At 38.7% G+C, this 20,429-nt stretch overlaps 2 protein-coding genes across 11 annotated transcripts in view; one reads left to right on the top strand and one right to left on the bottom strand.

The window, feature by feature from the left end:
• The window catches only part of ERP44 (endoplasmic reticulum protein 44), an 88,507-nt gene extending 79,397 nt beyond the window's left edge, over positions 1–9,110 (bottom strand). For 3 of the 4 annotated variants that reach the window (XM_060154739.1, XM_060154738.1, XM_060154740.1), the window contains exon 1: positions 8,874–9,095. Coding sequence is in view for 1 of the 4 variants with exons in the window: in XM_060154737.1 (XP_060010720.1) it covers positions 8,874–8,930 (57 nt within the window). In the remaining 3 variants the exon portion in view is untranslated. Of the gene's footprint in view, positions 1–8,873 lie in introns of all 4 variants that reach the window. The other variant, XM_060154737.1, reaches the window with a different exon arrangement.
• A 210-nt stretch (positions 9,111–9,320) lies between these two features.
• The window catches only part of INVS (inversin), a 142,797-nt gene continuing 131,688 nt past the window's right edge, over positions 9,321–20,429 (top strand). For 6 of the 7 annotated variants that reach the window (XM_060154731.1, XM_060154733.1, XM_060154732.1 and 3 more), the window contains exons 1-2: positions 9,321–9,482; positions 12,396–12,525. In XM_060154731.1, the coding sequence (XP_060010714.1) occupies positions 12,420–12,525 (106 nt within the window). In that variant the 5' untranslated portion in view covers positions 9,321–9,482; positions 12,396–12,419. The remainder of the gene's footprint in view (positions 9,483–12,395; positions 12,526–20,429) is intronic. The other variant, XM_060154730.1, reaches the window with a different exon arrangement.

Here is a 20,429-nt window from a genome sequence, read left to right as displayed (position 1 = left end):
GTTTACAGTACAATTCTAGATAACTATAACTTCCGTCATTATACTGCCTGTGACCCAGTAATGGTTCTTATATCCCTTCCCGCCTACTGAACTGAGCAAAACATTAACGATAGAGTCCCATAGAAATAAAAAGTCCTCCAGTTCCTTTTTTCCAGGGTCAAAAATTCTTCTGATTCCTAAAGACCTTTTTCTAAAATCTCTTAAATCCAGTTACCAAAGCTTCCACCACTAGACCCTTATAATCTTGAGGAAGAAATGGGTGAAGTATTGGCACTCTACTATTCACCCTGCAGTTTTCTTTAGCTCCAATACTAGAATGTTTTTCTGAGATGATTTCTTCCTTCATTTTCATTGTTTTTCTCTATTATTTTAGTAATGTTCATGTCTACAAACTCAGGTGCCTAAAATTAGATACATTAAAATATAATGTTGGGGCTTCCCTGGTGGCGCAGTGGTTGAGAGTCCACCTGCCGATGCAGGGGACACGGGTTCGTGCCCCAGTCTGGGAAGATCCCACATGCCATGGAGCGGCTGGGCCCGTGAGCCATGGTCGCTGAGCCTGAGCGTCCAGAGCCTGTGCTCTGCAACGGGAGAGGCCACAACAGTGAGAGGCCCGCGTACTGCAAAAAAATAATAATAATAATAAAATATATGTATATCTATATATATAATGTTCAAGGTTCTACATAACGAGAAAATCACAGAGCTAGAGGAATCAGAGATCTTGACCGCAATATTACCGTGGGAATCAAAGCTGTTAGAATTTGACTGCAATCTTTACAAGAATAGAACCAAGACCTAAGATCCATGGCATTACATAAGAAACTTCTCCAAAGTCCCTTTTTTGTCCCTCTCCTCTTGAGTGGAGTAATCGGAAAGCTGGTGAGAATCCACTAAAGACCATGATTTTTATTTTGGCTAAGATAATAATGAGCTGTTCTAATGGAAACTGGCCAAAGGGTTTGCCAGCTTCTTTAGGGCCAAGTCTGACATCTGGCCATGTCAGTAAGCCACACAGCAAGACTCCTTAAAAAAAAAATGAAACCAAAAAAGCAGGTATCCAATTCACGTTAAAGTTACTGAAGGGTACAAGCCTTCTTATTCATTCCACTCAAGCCTAAAAATTAACCCTCAATTTAACCTTTCAAGGCTCTACTCTTATCTTCCTTCAAGAAGATTTCTCTGATTCTGCCAATGAGAATAAATTTGCTTCTTTTCAAACATCTACAGCTGTACTTCTCATACTTTAATGGGCATATACGAATCAGCTAGGTACACTGTTAAAGTGCAGATTCTGAATCAGTAGGCCTGGGGTGAGGACACTGGAAGAAGATCCCAGGTGATGCCCAGGCTCACCGCCACATTTCTGTATAGCAAGATCTACAACCCACTTCTACAAATACCTTAAAGGCACCTATCACTTTCATTTTGGAATTCTAATTATTTACATACACATCTTATCTCCCCCACTGAATTATAAATTCCTTGGAAGCATGATATGAATCTCAATTACATTTTTCTCTTCCACAGCAGACAGCAAACAGGCATTCAAACGCTAGGAGTAAAGGAAAGAAAAATACCAAAGAAATAAAGTTCCTGCAGCCTGGGCCATAGGTAGTTCCTCTCTACGGAATCAAAGGTAGGTTAAAGAGCACTGAATTCTGTGAAAAGTCAAACTGTTTTTCATTTACTTGGTTAAATGAAATACAGTGCAGTAATATCAGAAAAGCTGTGGCCAAAGCATGCTACTCCTTACACTGGATAGCAGAGTGATGGGGCACAGACCTGCAAAGCTAGCAGATTTTTTGAGGAAATACCCAATCAAATAATAAATTTATTAATTAGGGGAGTTACAGGAATATTCTTTTTAAAAAACATAATAGACTACACAAAGAATCACTGAATCATCAAATCCAGTATGTTTAACTTATAGACTAAAAAATTTAGTTAGGTGATTTATCCAAAGATACAAATATATGGAAGAGGTAGAACTTGTACATAGATGCCCTGACAGCTAGTCCAGTATTCTTTGCACTATGCTACCTCATGAATGGACACTACATGAAGAAATAACACTTTCCATCATTCTTAAACTGTATCTTGTGAACACATCTATTCTGAATTACTGGAAGAAGAATGAGTAAACAATTTTTTGAAAAGGGGGCAACTAACATAAACACATACATACATACTCGAGCAGGAATATAAATGGTTAATAAATATGAAAAAAATCAACTTTGGTTGTAATCACAGAAATGTAAATTTAAATCAGATAATATTTTTGGTCTACTAAATTGGCACAGACTACAAAAACACCCACTGTAACTAGAGTGTAAGGAAGTGGGCATACTCATACAGTTTTGTTTTGGGGTTTTTTCCCAGAAAAATTGCTTTAATTTGTTTGCATAATACCAAAGTGTTTCTCCCTTTTTAAAAAAAATACATCTTTATTGGAGTATAATTGCTTCACAATACCGTGTTAGTTTCTGTTGCACAACAAAGTGAATCAGCCATATGCATACACATGTCCCCATATCGCCTCCCTCTTGAGCCTCCCTCCCATCCTCCCTATCCCACCCAGGTGGTCACAAAGCACCAAGATGATCTCCCTGTGTTAGCTGCTGCTTCCCACTAGCCATCCATTTTACATTTGGTGTGTATATATGCCAATGCTACTCTCACTTCGCCCCAGCTTCCCCCTCCCCGCCATGTCCTCAAGTCCATTCTCTATGTCTATGTCTTTATTCCTGCCCTGCCACTCATACACTGTTGACAGAAATAAATGTCTGTACAACTTTTCAGTAGGGCAAATTTGTACAATGTATCAGAAATCCTAAATAAAAGATATACCATAGGATCTAAGAAATACAATTCTGGAAAATTAACCTGAGGATATATTTGGAGATCTGCAGTGAACATCATTGTATATGTACCATTTGTACATTTTTTTTTTACAATTGTGAAAAGCTGGAGATGACCAATAACCATATTTTATATTAAAAATACCATAATTTATATTAAAATAATAGTATTTTAACAAACGATGAAGTAAGATATAGTGCATCTAAAAGTTGAGCTACTATAGTGTGGAAAATGTTTTCAATTAACTGACAATCAGACATCTTTTCCAAGGCTTTTACAAGTTTTAACCCAACAGAAATATTACTGAATAGAGTAATATATTCCAGTGCTTCTCAATCTGGCTGCATCCTTGGATCAACTAAGGAGATAAAGGGTTAAGAACTCTGTGTCAAAGAATGCAAATGGCCTTTACACAGAAAAAAGCTCATATGAAAAGAGAATCAAGTTAAAATGCACTGAGATAGGGCTTCCCCGGTGGCGCAGTGGTTGAGAATCTGCCTGCTAATGCAGGGGACACAGGTTCGAGCCCTGGTCTGGGAGGATCCCACATGCCGCAGAGCAACTAGGCCCGTGAGCCACAACTACTGAGCCTGTGCGTCTGGAGCCTGTGCTCCGCAACAAGAGAGGCCCGCACACCACGATGAAGAGTGGCCCCCCTTGCCACAACTAGAGAAAGCCCTCTCACAGAAACGAAGACCCAACACAGCAAAAATAAATTAATTAATTAATAAACTCCTACCCCCAACATCTAAAAAAAAAATGCACTGAGATACCATTTCTCACCTATCAGATTGATAAACACCCAATCATTTGACATCAACCTTATTAGCAAGGATATGAGAAAAGTCTGTTACATTGTTGGTGAGAACTCAAAACGGCAAAATTCCTTCCACTATCTAGCAACATCTACAAAGTTACAAATACATTTACCATTTGCCTGAGCAACGTCAATTACAGGAATCTATCTCAAAGATACACTAGCAAAAATAGTTTTGCAAAGTAGTTTAACACATTTGTTAAAGCAAAAGAATGGAAACAATAGTAGCACATCTACCCAGAGGAGCAATAAGCAGTTTAAAAGAAATAGGGAATATTTCTATTCTGATCTCTAGGATACACTTTATAGAGTTTAAAAGGGGACAGAAAGAGGTGGAGAGAGAAAGTATGAATAATATGCTAGAGTTTATCAAGGGGAGGGAGAAACAAATATACACAAATATATAAGTGCAAGTAGATTGCTTACATTTTCTTTTTAAAAGGAAGAATTTTTTTAAAAATTTTTAATTTTAAATGTCTCTTATATTAGGAGGAAGTTAAGGCAGTAGAATAGACAGGGATAGAAGTTGGCCTGCTGTAAACATAGTTTGCTTTAAAGATCTGCTTTGGAAGCAGTAAATTTTACATAATTATATATTAGAAGATATTTTTAAAAAAACTGAAAGTTAAATGAAACAAATGAACCTAACCATATATTGAGTTGATGGTTAAGCCCACATAAATTTAATTACAAATTTATAGGGAACAAAAGGAACAGAGAAACATGAAACTACACTATGAGGATACAATCAGCAATATTCAGAATGTAGCAAATTCTACAGGACAGAGGACCCAGTTTCCCCAACAATAAATTACAAGGGAAAAAAATGAGATGGAGAGTGAGCCTATAGATTTGTAAAGTTTTATAAGACACATATAAGCCTATTGGGATGTATGAACCTTATATAGCTCCTGGTTTGAACGTTCAATTTGTTTAAAAAAAAAATTTTTTTTCCTTTGAAACAGTCAGGAAAATCTGAACATTGACTAGATATTTGATGACATAAAGAAATTTCAGTGACTTTTTCTAGATGTGATAATGGCATTCTGGTTTTTGCTTTGTTGTTTAATTCTTATCTTTTAGAGAGACATACTAAAGAAAAAACAAATGACCTGGGAATTAAAAACAAACAAACAAAGAACAGTGTTTGGATCCCACAGATATAACTAGCCTGATATAGGGCCTACACATCATTGTATTAAAACTGCCCCAGGCAGTTCCAATGAGCCACCAAGTTTTGTAAACCACTGATCTGGGGCAAGTCATATCAATAGGATAAATAACTCACTGAGTTATGAATGGAACTACATGTCTCCAAAAGTACTCTTCTTGAAGGTAGGAATCCGTATTTATCATTGGCACTAATGGCTAAAACTGACATCTCTGAATTCTACTGTACTTATTTTTAAGGTACTTATGAAGTTAAATAAATGTTTACTTAGCTCTCTGATTTACTTAGTTTCCTAAGCAAACTTTTCTTGGCTTCTTATACATATTGAACAAACCAGGAGCAATAATGGTAAAAGCCTTAAGGTCCAGGCACAAGGCAATTAGAGCTAATAACAACTTATGATCTATAAACATAAACCATTAAGTGATTAACAAGAAAGCATTCTCAATAAAACAACTGGAGCAGGTTACAAACCTCTGAAGCACAGAAGGTCATTTAGGCTATATCAGACAACTTCATTCCAATTTAGTCTTATTTCTCTTATCTCACCTTTTCAAAACTTTTGTATACAACCAATGCAGGAAGAACAACTGCTAAGAAATAATTAATTTAAGGGGAAAATGATCACTTTTAATCCTGAATAAACCCATCTCAGGTAGAAAGATAAGCAGAAAAGGGCTAATTAATAAGTAACTGATCCTTTGGTTAGTGATAAATGAAATGTCCATTTAACTTATCCTATAAGCTGCCAAGTAATGACTGTCACAAAGCAAAATGAAAAGATAATGCCGAGGGCTTCCCTGGTGGCGCAGTGGTTGAGAGTTCGCCTGCCGATGCAGGGGACACGGGTTCGTGCCCCGGTCCGGGAAGATCCCACATGCCGCGGAGCGGCTGGGCCCGTGAGCCATGGCCGCTGAGCCTGCGCGTCCGGAGCCTGTGCTCCGCAACGGGAGAGGCCACAACAGTGAGAGGCCCTCGTACAGCAAAAAAAAAAAAAAAGATAATGCCAAGATACATCTGGCCGGGTGCTTTCCTCAGATTCAGGCAGCTCAGTTCTCCTTAAAAGAGCACACAATTGGGAAGGAATTTCCCAATCCAGACATTATATACATGGGGTTTTAGCAGAGAAACCTTGCTGTCTCCAGCATTCCAATCATCCACAAAATATGATGAACAGTTATGGAGGCAGAGATTATACAGTTCAGAAACTAAAGTTGTAATCACATACCTAATGGATCAATTCAAACCTTTACAGAAACAATAAATATTCGTGAGGTACAGAAAAGGTATCAGGAGAATTATGCCTCTTTGCATTTGCCAGGTGACTCAAATTTTTCTTCAGATTTATCCAAAATCAGTGCACCCCTATACTACCACACTTTGTCCAAGACATGCTGCAAATTCAGTGGAGTTTAAAAATAATTTAAAGGCAATGGGGGTGTTTCAAAAAGCAAGCCTGAAATAAAAGAACTCATTCTCTAAGACCCTGACTTTAAAGATATCTATACATAAAAGCTCAGGGGGAAAAAAGTTATCACACTGAACTTCTGTGTTTAGTTACCCATCCCAGAAAGGCTTTTTAGGCATAGAATGATATGTCCCAACATGCTTTTGACATCAGGGGGAAAAAAAACCACTACCTGCCTGCAGAAGTTTAGGATTTTATGTTCCTGCTGTTATCTTATGAACACCACTAACTCTCAATAGATCTAGTTCTTTAGGGCTGAGGTAGTTTACCTGAAAAAAAAAAAAATTGTGGTAAGAGAATATATGGCTTCTTATAGCAGGCCATTTAAGGAAAAAAATGACCTCAGCTAGGGGGAAACTTGGATATTCAATGGCTGTATGTGGGAGGGAATAAACTTGAAGTCTGAGAGGGAAAGTTGGAGGGAGGAGGAAGAAAGCACATTCGAGAAGATAAAGGGTATATTTTTAGACAGGTGGGATACTGAGTAAGCAGTTTCCATCAATAGAACAGAACTGCCAGTTAGATAAGTATTTCAAACTGTGATCAGACAGATGTTCTATAAATATTTGCTAACTGGTATATGACTATTAAAACTACTTTGGTAAATGCTGTGTTCAAACTGAATCTAGCTCGACTTGTAACTCTGGCTTACTAAACCTTTTCTTGGGCTTTATTTTTCAGCCTACTAACCTTTACAGGTATTCTCGAAAATGTCTTCTATTCCTCTACATTTACTCAGAGAGATAAGTATACAAAATGTTAACTAGATTTTAAAAGTATTAGAAAAAACTCTTTTCTATGCTTAACAGGGTTTGTAGGTTTTCTATAAAAAGTATGAGTTATTTCAAAATAAATTCTTTTCTCCTTCTTAAACTTAGCTCTACAACCAAACAGTGCATCTGATGTAGTTTTCCTATTCAGTATTTCAACTTTTCTTTCCAATCTCTTAAGATTTTTTGCCCTTCATATTTTTTGTAACCTAAAAGTAATTTCTGGCAAACAACTCATAATTCAGGCCATGTTTATGGATATGGAAAGATTAGTATCTATTATCCTTAAAGAGAAAGTGGTCTCTGATAACAATGAGTATTATTCCAGTACTGCTAGAAGGAAGAGAGCCACAGAGTATAATGCAATTACCAAGAAACAGCTCTCTACAGAGTATGTTCCTCTATACAGAAGCCATTCATTACCATATAATTATAAGAATTCCCAATAAGACACTTCATCATTTAACATCACCATGTTTATATGCAACTTTTAGTTCTCAAAAGTACTTTGACATTCCCCTTAGTTTTCATAGCACTTATCCTCTGAAAAGGTCCAAATACTGTGTATGGCCTTTGAATATGACTTGAAAATCACAAAGAAAAGAGAGGGGAGAGAGGAAGGAGAGGGGAGAGAAGGGAATATGGGGAGAGAGGGAAAAGGGAGAGGGAGAGAGAAACTATTTCAAACACAAATATTAAAAATGTAACGTGATATGGCAGAATAAGCACTGCGAGTCAAGAGATCTGCTTCAAATCCCAGTTCTGCTGGTAACCAGCTATACGCCTTCCTGAGTCATTTAATTATATTTTTTTACATTGTCAAGACTGATTTTGACTTAGTGTTCACCTTAAATTTAGCTTTTTAAAAACCTACTAGAATTAAAGTACTTCAAATATCGTATTATAACACTAGCTCAGTTAAAGGTCCATCATTTTACCACCTGGAGTTAGTCCTTCACTTTTGTCTCAATTTGACCTGCAGCCTGGATTACTTAGGCTGCACCCTCAAGATGTATTTGGAGGAAGAGGGACTGTAGGAAGATTCCTTTACAAGATGGGATGGTGCTGAGCCGGTGAGGAAGTTAAGGAATAAGTGTACATGCATGCAGAAAACCTGGTCATTCACAAATCAGGAGCACTGAAGAACAACTCTGTTTAAATTTCGGGAGGTATAACCAGATTTGAGGGCGGCTCTGAGCTGAGGCTTTCTCGTAATTACAGCCTCCACCCTTCAAACCTTTACTCCCCCAGTGGACACCAAACCAATTTCCAGTTCCGGGTTCCCAACCAATCGTATCAAGCCACAACAGAGGGCTCCGCCGACCCGGGCACCGTTTTAGGGCTCCAGAGCGAGATGCACAAGACCCCAGCACCTGTCAGCCTCACATTCTTCCCAAAAAGAGGGGGTGGGAGGGAACAGTAGGTCTATGCCCCGACCTTCTGTACTCAGTCTACCACAAAGTCCGTGAGCCCTCTGGACTGAAACAACCTCCGAACTCCAGGGGAAGGGGCGCTGCTCGCCGTGACCCTCCCACAGATCCTTCTCCCAGGGCTAATCTCCGGTTTATAGGTCCCACCTCCGACCGTGGTTTCTCAGGCCTCGGGAACCCCGGGCCTGGGAAGCTGACAGACGGATGCCGAGAATGAAGGCAGCGGGGGAGGGTGCACTCCTCGCCACCAGGGGAAAAGATAGGAAAGCAGGGGTAGCGGCAACTGTGTCCCCCCTCGGCGAGGGCGGCAGGCCATCCGAATATCTGCCGAAGGGTCTGTCATTCCTTTACTCACCAGGAGCAGCAGGGAGCATCTGAGGTCGGATAAGGATAGGAAGACGGCAGGACTCATGGTAACGCCGGGGTCCACGGCAGGGACTGGCGTTGGCGGCTGGGACTGGACAGGGTTGGGTTGGGTTAGGAAAGGGCTGGGCTCCGGGAGCCGGCGGCAGTGGAGGATTCTCCCGGCAGCTGCACCCCGTCCTCTCGACCCGGAGCTCCAGCGGCGAACACCCGGGACAACTTCCAGAGAGGCCTTGCACACCCTCACTTCCGGGTCCTGCCTACCTCGGAGCACATCGGAATATGTAGTCCTGCCCCATTCTCAAAGAGCACGTCATTGGGAACCAAGAACTCTTTTCCCATCAGGCTATCGGCCCTGGTCCACCGAGCCCGCCGCGCGCGGGGCTCTGTGGGATAGAAAGGGTGGAGGGCGGGAACTACAATTCCCAGAAGGCTGTGCGGTCGAGCGTCTCGGGCGGCCTTCCGAGGGGCTCCGCCAGTTTCAGCGTGGTGGGCTCTGTCCCAGCCGGATGTAGTGGCCTGACCTGGCAGGAGGGGCGGCCCAGCGGGGGTCGTGCCTCCTGGAGCCGCCCCCAGGACGTGAGTCCTGGAGGAGGCGAGGGTGAGTAAGAGGGGGCCTGGCTGGGGAGGCTCCTATCGATCTGCACTGCTTGGCCCCTGCCTCAAACTCACGACCCTCCTGTCCTGGGCTGTGGCCTGAACCTCCCGTCACTGGCCTCCTCGCCTGCTGCCTCTTCTCTCTGCGCTAATTCTTGCATTATAAAGCCCGAGCCACCCCTCTGGGTTTCAGTGGAATGTGTCAATGACTTACCCCTAATTGTCTCTTTGGGCTCCTGTAAGGAATAGATGTGGGATGGACTGGGAAAGCACGTTGTAAACTGAAAAGCTCAGCGCGAGAGTGATTGCTACTAATGTATGGATCACACCTGCAGGATAATTTAAAAATTCGTTAGCCAAGCAGTTGAGGAACAACCTGGCTGCCCCCGTTAGCTCTCCAGCCTCATCTACGAACACCCAGCCAGGTCCACGTGCCCCCAATCGTAGCCACACAATTCACAACTAAGTAGCCGTGAGGCATTTAACTCTTCTGTGGTTCTCCCTACTCCTTGCCTTTGCTTCAGCTTCCCTGCTGCCCGGAATGGCCCTAACCCCTTCTCTACCTGGATAGCCATCTCAAATGTCGCCATCCCTGAGAACGTCCCAAACAACCAACCATTTGGTCCTAATCAAAATTACTCTTCCTTTGCTTATGACTACAGCACCACTAGTTTTCTATGGTTTTAATTATTAGAGCATTTATTACACTGGCTTGTTCTATAGTTAGTTAATGATGATTATACCTTTGCATTGTATAGCATTTCATAATTAACAAAGTGGTTTTGATTTTCATCTGTAAAAAATATACGAATAGCATTAGCGCTAAAAAAAAAAATACATATGCGTTTGAGCTTAAAAAAAAGGAGGGGGAACCTTAAAGAATGGATTTCTCAGGCTGACAAAATTAAACAGTGATGGAGCCAAGATTTTTATTTAGGTCTCCTCTCTCCTAGTCCAGTGTTCTTATATCTATACCACTCAGCGACCTCTCTGACAGAGAGATAGAAATGAGGAATTAAAAAAGAGCAGAGACTCATGAGTATGAACTCATTACTCCAAGAAACTAAACTTTGACCCTGCTCACCCTCTGGACTTAGCACTCAGCCTATGACTTTTCATTCAACAAATATTCACTGAACACTAGCACCTGTTACTGTGCTAAATGCTAAGAATTATGAGATGAAGTATATATAAATATATTGGGCTGGCCAAAAATTTCATTCGGTTAGTGAATACGTTTTTCAATAAAGTTCTTCGTGAAAATGAAAAATGCCTTTTATTTGTACTTAAAACCGAACGAACTTTTTGGCCAACCCAATATATAACAGGTACAATTTTTAGTTTATTTTCAAAAGTTTTTTGTGATTCTGATGTGCCTAAAACTCTGATTACCTAGAGTCTAAAGTGATAGGCATTAGAGTTCAGTACAGTGCCTAGCACATAGTTGGCACTCAACTTGTTGAATGATCAACTTGGTCTACCAATTTCATGTTTCATATTTTACAGAAAAGCAGAGCTGAGGCAGCCCGAGTGTTCACTCCATATTATTAACAGAACTGGATCTTGATCCCAAGTGCAATTACTCCTCTACCATGTTTCCACCTCCACCCCTGTTTTGTAGCTTCTTTCAAGTCACTTTAATATAATCCTGCATATGACTGGTTTTTCTGACATGACAGACATGCTCAGACATGACAGAGTCTCTCAAAACGCCCATTTCTGCCAAGACGTTAACTCAGATTGTCAGCAAAATAAAGCCATGAAGAGCTGACTTTACCAAAATTAAGAAAATGCTTTCACTCTAAGGCAGAACTTGAACCAAAAATCTTCATCAATGACAGCCAAGTACTAGCTCATGAGTTGTGATAAATTTATTTTACAAAGCTCTCAGATCCTTGGGAGTCACAGAGATTGGAGTGTCAGTTTCTGGTAAAATCAGAAGAGGGCTTGCTTACCCTTATTGCAGATACTAACTGTAGCTAATTAACAGCTGCTCCCTTTAGATAGGTACGTATGCTCCACTTTGCCATGTTCCCCATGACTCCCCATGTTTCTTGCCCTTGTTACCTCCCTGATCCTTGTAGGCATTCAACTTTGGAACTTTGATATAGCATCTTTGCTTTAGGATGGAAGTTTAAGATCATTGATGAAACTACCCCTCTTTCCTTCCCATCAGATGCTTGAATTCTTCCTGCTGCATTTCTGACATAATCCAGCCTCTGCTTAAACACTCTTATGATAAGGAACTCACTATTTTCCTATGCAGCTAATGCATTTCTAGAAGGTTCTATCAAACCATATGAGACTACCAGTCAAAGCAAAATTTTTCCTTAATGAAAAATGGTTTATCCTAATGATGTGGTTTCCAAGTTAAGTTCCTAAGGTCAAGATCTCTAACTAGGTATATTTCCCTGGTGGACACAAGGGGAGAACAAATATAAATTCCTCCTTTTGTGGGCATGAGAGAAAGAATGAAGTACCTTCTAATTTAGTGCTTAAATCTAGGTAATTCTAACCTGACAATTAAGTTCACATCATACCTATTTTGTGGCTTGGTCATCACCTTTATTCCCAATATCAAGTCTAATATTTAGTATTATGTGGAATCAAATCACCTGTATTAACTTAGCAAGTCACTGTGACTTTTGGACCCTGTGTCTAATGTTAAATATTCAGCCTTTTTTTTTTTCTCAGCCCCTGAGAAGGGTCTTGAAGCATCTAATCCTTTCATTTTACAGATGAGCAATTTGTACAAGGGGTCACCTAATTTACTCCATTATGGCAATTCTATGACTAGGACTGTAGACTTTTTGAATCCTGGTGAAATATTTCTAGTAAACCATGTTTATAACGTACACATTTAGAACTGATGAGATGGATTTCCTACAGATACTTATTGGTTGCATCATCATTTCAGGTTGTTGCAGTTGTTGAGAAGACTATGAACAGGTCAGAGAACTTGTTCTTTCCTGGTTCCTCGTTAGCATCCCAAGTTCATGCTGCTGCTATTAATGGAGATAAGGGTGCTCTTCACAAGCTTATCATAGGTAAGCTCCAAGCTTCCCTTAAGTACAGAAACTTTAAAAAGAACTCTTTGTCCTAAGGAAGTTTGTTAATCTTAGTCTTAATTTGCAATTTACTTACACATTTTAATGGAAATACATTATTGTTTATATTTGGTTTCAGGACTTGGACAAGAAAGAAATTAAGTCCTGAAACTTAAAAATACAGGTTAAGATTAGATGAAAAGTACTTGAGAAATATCTGTGTGTTTGGCATTGAATCTGGATGTGTACTTTAAGGTGCTAAGAGAATTAATTCATCTTTGTAACAGCAGAGATCTGGAATGAGATATTGGCTAGTGAGCTATAACATTTAATATATACCCAAAGTATTAATGTTTACAAATAATTTAAATTTTAACGATTTAAAACAATTTTTAACATCTTTATTGGAGTGTAATTGCTTTACAATGGTGTGTTAGTTTCTGCTAATGATTTAAAATTGATTCAGTGTTCTCCTTATCATTGATTCAATTGATTGATTGTGTTCAATTAAATTGATTGTGTTCACCCTATCTTATAGTGAGAGAAAGGTCCGATATGGAGGCTCTAGAAGAACTTTCTAGAGAAGTTCTAGAGAATAAAGTGAATAGGAGAAAGACAGTGGGTAAGAATATTCCAGAATTGTAAAAATCACAAATCCACATGTTTACAAGTCATTAGTCCCAAAGAAAAGAAATAAAATAAAAATTTCTGTTATTTGTAATCTCTGTACATACCAGTGTCTAGTGACATTATGATTGACAACCTGGGCTTTAAAATCAAGTCAACACTACTTGAACTTCCATACCTATTCTTTCAGAATTTATTTTCGCCCTACATTTCCAGTTTCTCCAGGAACTACCCATGCACCCTAACTGCTGGCTAGGCTTTCTATTCCTCAGTATGCCATGAATTTTGTCTTTAGTTTTCTCTATACATCTGTCCCTTCTCCCCTTTTCTACCTTCTACCCCCTTACCTTCTTCTCTACTGAACAAACTCCAATTCATCTTCAAAGACAAAATTCTTTTACGACATTCTCTGTAAAGATTTCTCTTCTCTATCAGAGGTGTGATCCTCACATTACCTCAGCTACCTACATTCAGTTACTGCTTGGAATTTGACATCTTCAGCCACCTCTGAATCACTCATTCAAACATCCACCATTCAACTAAAACTCTGTTAGTTCCAGCTCATTTGCTAATGAGAACAATAGTTTTTCAATGTCACTGAGACCCCCTGTCCATTATCTTCTCCACTTTCGACCATCAGTCTCCTTCTGTCTTTACTTTCGTCCCTATTCAGTCCTGATTCCATGGTCTATTACTAAAATCCTTCCCTTGGAAAAACTCCCTTTTCTTCTCACCTGTTACACCTGGCTGTTGCAAGCCCAGCTCTGGATGGACCTAATCCATCTACCTCTGCCAAGCCCTGAACAATTTAACCTGTCTGGAAGATTTGTAACACCCTAAATTTAAGACTACCCATTTCATAAAGGCACTCAACAGTCTCTGCTCATCATACTACATTTCTCCATAATTACTGTTCCATACCTTCTCACTCTACCAAAACTCTGACTGCTGCTTCTCCCTCCATCCCTTCTCTGCTAATGCTTTATGCTTCTTACCAAAAATGAAAACACTAAATAGGAACTCCCTCATCTTTCAGCCTGATATCTACAAATCAACCTACAGCTACACCCGTCTTCTTCTCTCTCCCTGCTAAAACAGAGCAAATATCCCTTTCTGTCAAAGATCAGTTTTTCCACACATACTCTGTATTATATTGCTTACTATCTTCTCAGGGATCTTGTTCCATTTCTTTTAAACCTCTGATTACTATATCATCAACCTTTTCTTCTATTCTATATTCTTTTATCAACATTTAAACATGCTCTATTGTCTCCATTATTTAAAAATCCCTTCTCTGTTCCTTCATCCCCCTCAAGGTATTACCATATCGCTCAACTTTCCTTTGTGTAAGTGTATCAGTACATGGGCTAAACTGCTATAACAGTGACTTAAATAAGATAGAGGTATGTTTCATTCTCATAACAGTACAAAGGTAAGTGGGCAGCCTAGGGTGGATAAACATCTCTGCTTCATAAAATCGTCCAGGGATGCTGCTAGGGCTTAGCTTTGCCATTCTCAACATGTGGCTTCCATCTCTGGGTCAAAGGCAGATTCTTCCACTGTAGTCACAGCCCAGCCAGCAGGAAGCGGGAAGGAGAGAGTGCAGAATAGCAATTTGTCATTCTGGAAATGGGTGGACTTAGAGCCACACCTAGGACAAAAGAGGCTAAAAAAAAATCTCTCTCCCTGGATGGCATCATGCCCAGCTAAAACGCAGGGTGTTCAGTTCCCAAAAAGAAGAATGAGAGAATGGATATGGGGACAATTATCACCCTCTGTCACCAAAACCAAGCTTCTTGAGCCACCTGCACCTATTATCCCCACTTATTTATCTCAATCCATATTTTTCTGAAAGAAAATAAAACATGCTTTCTTATTTTGAAATATACATATAGTGAAGTCCATAGAACATAAATGTTCAGTTTAACAAATAAATATAAATCAAACATCCATGTAATCATCACTAGGTCAAAGAACAGAACACTGTTCCCCCAGAAACCCCACTGCATCCTTCCCTCCCCCTTGGACTAATTTGCTGTCTTGACGTTTACGGTAATAATTATATTGTAGTTTTACCACCTAGTTATATATCTTAAACACTATAGTTTAGCTTTGGCTTTTCTGGACTTTTTTGGCTAAATGTTCCATGTTTACTTGTACTAAAAATTGTGTACTCAATTATGTCACTTTCATGCTCAAAACTCTTTAATTGCTTCCCATTGTACCTGGAATAAAATTTGAAAGTGTACCTGTACCTCTTTCCCTCTCCAACCTCACATTTCACCACTCTCTTCCTAGAAAAACCTGCTTTATTTTCATTTCCCAAATCTGTAAGCCCTTTTCCATCTCAGGGCTTTTGCCTGAAATACTATTCTCCCCATTCTCTGTCTGACTGACCCTTACTCATTCTTCATATCTCAGCATTAAGGTCACTTATTCAAAGAGGCCTGCTCTGCCCATCCATTCTCAGTGAAATCTGTTCATCGTGTCCTGTCTTGGAACTCTGCAGTTTTCCTTCACAGAATTTATCTCAAGATTGTAATTCTGTGTGTATATGTATGACTATTTTAATGTCTCTCTCCTCTGTAAGCTAAGAGCCTCCATGAGTATAGACTAGGTCTGTTTAGTTCATCATTATATACACAAAATCCAGCACAGTGCTTGGCACATAGTAGCCACATGAGAAATATTTGTTGAAGGAGTAAATAAATATTATAATCATTCTTTAAGTATCTTTCCTCCCAAGAAGTCTATAATCATCTAGAGGGCTGAGATTAAATCTGAATTGAGTTGAATTGAACTGAGAGACAAGTTAGGACTAAATTCCATTGGAAAAAAAATTTATTTAAGTCAGAATTCCTCAAGAAAACATATCTTAAATAAATCTTTTATTATTTTAACATGAAATATAATCTTCAAAGGGAACAAAGTGTGTAGTATGTTGTAAATTCAAAACACTTATACAGGCTCAATCATATAAATTAATGTGTTACATAATAAAACTTGAAATATTCCTATAATTTTATATCCCCAAAGAAAAAATTCCTTAGAAACAAAGAAGCAATCATGATGTGAAACGAGTACAGAGCTGATAAATGTATTTATAAATTGGTCCCCTATGTTTTCTGTCATCTTGTCTAAGGAACCCCTTATTCATTAACTGACTTTGAGCTGTAACATTGTTCACCTTTTAAGAATTCTGCCATTTTTGTCTTCCGTGCAAAGACAGTAATACCTTTGCTCTGTGGTATTTCCTAACATTTGTATATTCCTATCAAATAATGTGGGTTTTTTTAGTATTAAGGTACATCTTAAATTTCAATGCATCTTGTACCTTCTTTTATATAGCACGAGAGTGACTATCTCTAAATATATGCTATTTCTCTTTTCTAAACTAGTCACATAGTACTACAAAGGAGATATATTTTTTCTTCAATCTTTGCTCACCAATTGCTCAGTGAATTCATTCACTTGAGCATTTTCTGTTTTCCCTTCTCCGTTTCCATGGAGAAGGATGTCGTGATGTGTTTGACTCCATGGAAACAGATGAGCATCTCTTTCTACATACACAACTAATTAAATCGAACACTTTCTGTGCTGCCCATTGTTCAGGAGGAGGAGTGAAGAGGCTTTCCCTGAATGAGACATCATTTTAGTAGCAATTCTTAGTGTTTAGTGCAATACGATGGATTAATGTTTTAACATAACTCATTACATCCTAGATTCAGATGAATTAGGGCTCAGTCCTGGGCCCTAAAAACATAAACATACATAGTAAAATCCTTACATGCTATGACTATCATTTATATATAAGTAGATTTTTCTTGTAATATCCATCTCAAGTAATTTAATTGAATACCAGAGACATCGTTGATAATATATTCTAGTAGATTCATTTCAATACTAATGTAGTAGAAAGGTTATAGATTTAGAGTCAGATAAACCTGAGTCTTGAATTCTGGCTTTGTCATTTATCAGTTATATTACCTTGGCTTGAACCACTTAATCTTTTTGAGCCCTCAGTTTCCTCATCTGTAAACTATAGATTATAACACTTTGCCTGTGGGACAGTTAAATTAGATAATGACTGTAAAATATCTAGCATCGCACCTGACACATTGTAGACAATAAATAGAACCTTATTACTATTATTATATCAGGTTGGATTTCCTGTAAAAGAATCCAATCTTACATAGTTTCAGAAATGTCTCAAAATGAGAAAGCTCTAAATGCTAAGAAAAAAAATGATGCTGCTTTCTTTGTGAAAACCAAACAAAATAACTTGTAAATATTCACTGTGTAATGATGGTTCCTGGCATTACTGCTAACAGTGTTTGGGGCATTTGCAGTGGTGAAGTGACCATGCAGCACCATTTCTGATTCTACTACAACTTTTGTTGGCCTGTCCATGTTCTACACTAATATAAATCTCTCTGAATCATTGTCTCTCTTTGTTTATAACATCTCCCAACACAGTAGTTGGGTGTGGCAAGGAGCCTCGTAAGTGGTAGAGCAGTGACATTATTTCAGGTTCCTTCTTCCTTTACTTCAACCCTGTCACTGAGGGTTAGGGTCATTGAATGTTTTATAAATGCTTGCTTATATACATGTATTTACAAATATACTTACATGCATATGCATCCATACTAATAATAGCAATAAAATGAGCCAAGATTCATAAAGTTATGTTATACAAGCACTGTGTTAAGCATTTTGTAACTTATGAACTCATTTAATAGGAAGACACCACAAAGAGTTTGGGGTACTCTCATTTCCCTCATTTCATAGGTCAGGAAACTGAGATGCAGACAGATTAAGTAACTTGTCTAATAAGTAACAGAACTGAGATTGAAGCCTGCAAGACTGATTGTAAAGCCCGTGCTTTTAACTACTAACATATGGGACCTCCATGTGTGGGTGGATATGTCTAGTATACATGCACATTCGTATGTATGAGTACATAGAGAATGAGAAAGACAAGAAAGATGATTAGGTCTAAACCTTGACAGATGAAATTCATGGTTATCTAGTTGGAACTTTTCTGAATTTTTTTTGTGCTATGAGCCCTTTTGGCAATCTGGTGAACTTCATGGACCCCTTCTCAGAAATATATATTTTAAGAGCTTAAATATAATATAATAAGAATCCAAAGAAAATCAGCTGTATTGAAATACAGTTATCAAAGTATTTTCAAATTATGATGTAGCAATATACTTGCAGTCATTTTTTTAACACAGTAAATAGCAAGATCTAGTGGCAGATCTCACAACTATGATAATTTCAAAGTAGCAATGAGTGTAAATGATATTTAAGATACCTCAACAATGATAATGAGATGTGTAAAAATATTTTCTAAAATCTCAAGTACCCTCAAAATATAATATGTCCCATGTTATTATTATTATTCTCATTTTAAATTAGGACACTGAGACTCAGAAGTTAAGCAGTTTAGTTGCATAGTTAATAACTGCAAGGTTGAAACTCAAACCAAGTCATTGGATTATGAATCCTATCTTCTTTCCATTGTTCACGTGTTGCCTCTATTACAATAAGCAGATATTTTTAAATGACCACAGATGATGGTGACAATATGAAAGGTGTGAAGAAGTAGATGAAAACAGATAAATGCATCTTTGATGCCACACAAAGGTAACATTTTAGAACAGACAAATAAGATATCAGTAGAGAATGCTGGATTTACTTGTGTTGGACAGTATGGCACCATAGCTATTGTGTAGAGTGTCACAACTGTGTAGAGTGTCACTACAAGTGACAGTTATTCCTCTAACTGCTAGAGCTGGAGCTCTGGTTTCTACACATACATACAGAGACTCTTCTGCTTCAACTAGCCTTAAAATAACCGAATGCAGCAGAGCAATCATGGTTCCACCTCAGCTTTCTGATCTATGTTCAGACTGAGCACAAGCAGAATGCCAACCCCCGTTGGTCATGGATTAGAGGCTACCTCCACAGTTGCCAGAACAATTAAAACAACACAGCACACTAGCCAGCTGCATCCTATATTAGCTGTTCCTGACAGGAATGCAAATTTAAATGCACTGCCATCCAGTGAATATTAGTTTACATCATAAGCCCCACATGTGTATAACATGTTGCAGTTACCAGACACAAACGATAAATCATTTAATTCATTCATCAAAATAAGCTATGGTGGAGACTGGACAGGTATTGGCTGAATGTTGTTAACTGAGGAAATGAAGGAAGGGAGTAGGGTAGCTAGATAAAGAAGCAGGCCTTTCTCAGTTACTCTCGTTCAGGAAGCTCAGAACTTAATGGGACACTCACCACTCAGAAACTAGCCATAGAACCACTATCCCCCTAAAAGCAACTCAAAACAGGACCCAGGTGAGAGTAAATGCTGCTTTTTCTAATTATGACTAGGGGATACATGCTTTCAGCTACCTCAGATGCAGATATTTTCCTTATAGGCACAAAATATTGGATGGTGGTGACATAACCCAATTAAATCTGTTGGGAAGTATAAATACCCGTTACACAAAAGCAAAGTATGTCAGGGATTGAAGAGAAGGCTTGAAGTTTCCCTGTATCTTACAGCCGACTTGGTAAGAGTGGAGCAACCAGTGTCTTGGGAGGTAGAGTGACCTATTATCCCTGTGGTTCTGACTCCACTTTGGCCCTGAGAAACCTAATCAGTTAGGATTGTCCCAATGTGTGATGATTGCCTCCATTTATCACATGTGTTCTTGTGACCACAGGTCCTAAATCCTCTCCTTTACTCAAGCTTCCAAGGAAGAATCTCACTGGATTTAACATTTCTTAAATGTTTTTAATAGTCCATTTTAATGTGTATGTAGCGGAGTGTTTTGTAACAGCTTTATTGAGATTCACCATACCAACATACCATACAATTCACCAGTTTAAAGTGTGCAATTTAGTAGTTTTTGTATATTCACAGAGTTGTGTTGTACAAACATCACCATAATTGATTTTATTTCATTAGCCCCCAAAAAAACCCTGTACCGTTTAGCTATGACCCCACAAACACTCCTCTTTTCTCCCTACCCCTGACCCTATGCAAGCACTAGATATAAAATTCTGGGTTGACAGTTCTTCCCCCTCCCAGCAACACTTGAAAAATGTTGTGCTATTGCCTTATGGCCTCCATAGTTTCTTATGAGAAATACACTGTAATTTGAATTTAGTTTCTAGAAATTTGATTTTGATTGACTCAGTATGGATTTCTTTGGGTTTATTTTGTTTGAGCTTTGTTCAACTTCTTAAATTTGTAGGTTTGT

Source organism: Lagenorhynchus albirostris, chromosome 7 (genome assembly GCF_949774975.1).
Source record: "Lagenorhynchus albirostris chromosome 7, mLagAlb1.1, whole genome shotgun sequence".
In the NCBI taxonomy this organism is placed as follows: domain Eukaryota; kingdom Metazoa; phylum Chordata; class Mammalia; order Artiodactyla; family Delphinidae; genus Lagenorhynchus; species Lagenorhynchus albirostris.
Note: the sequence above shows the minus strand (reverse complement) of the source record. Positions and strands in the feature narration are given on the sequence as shown.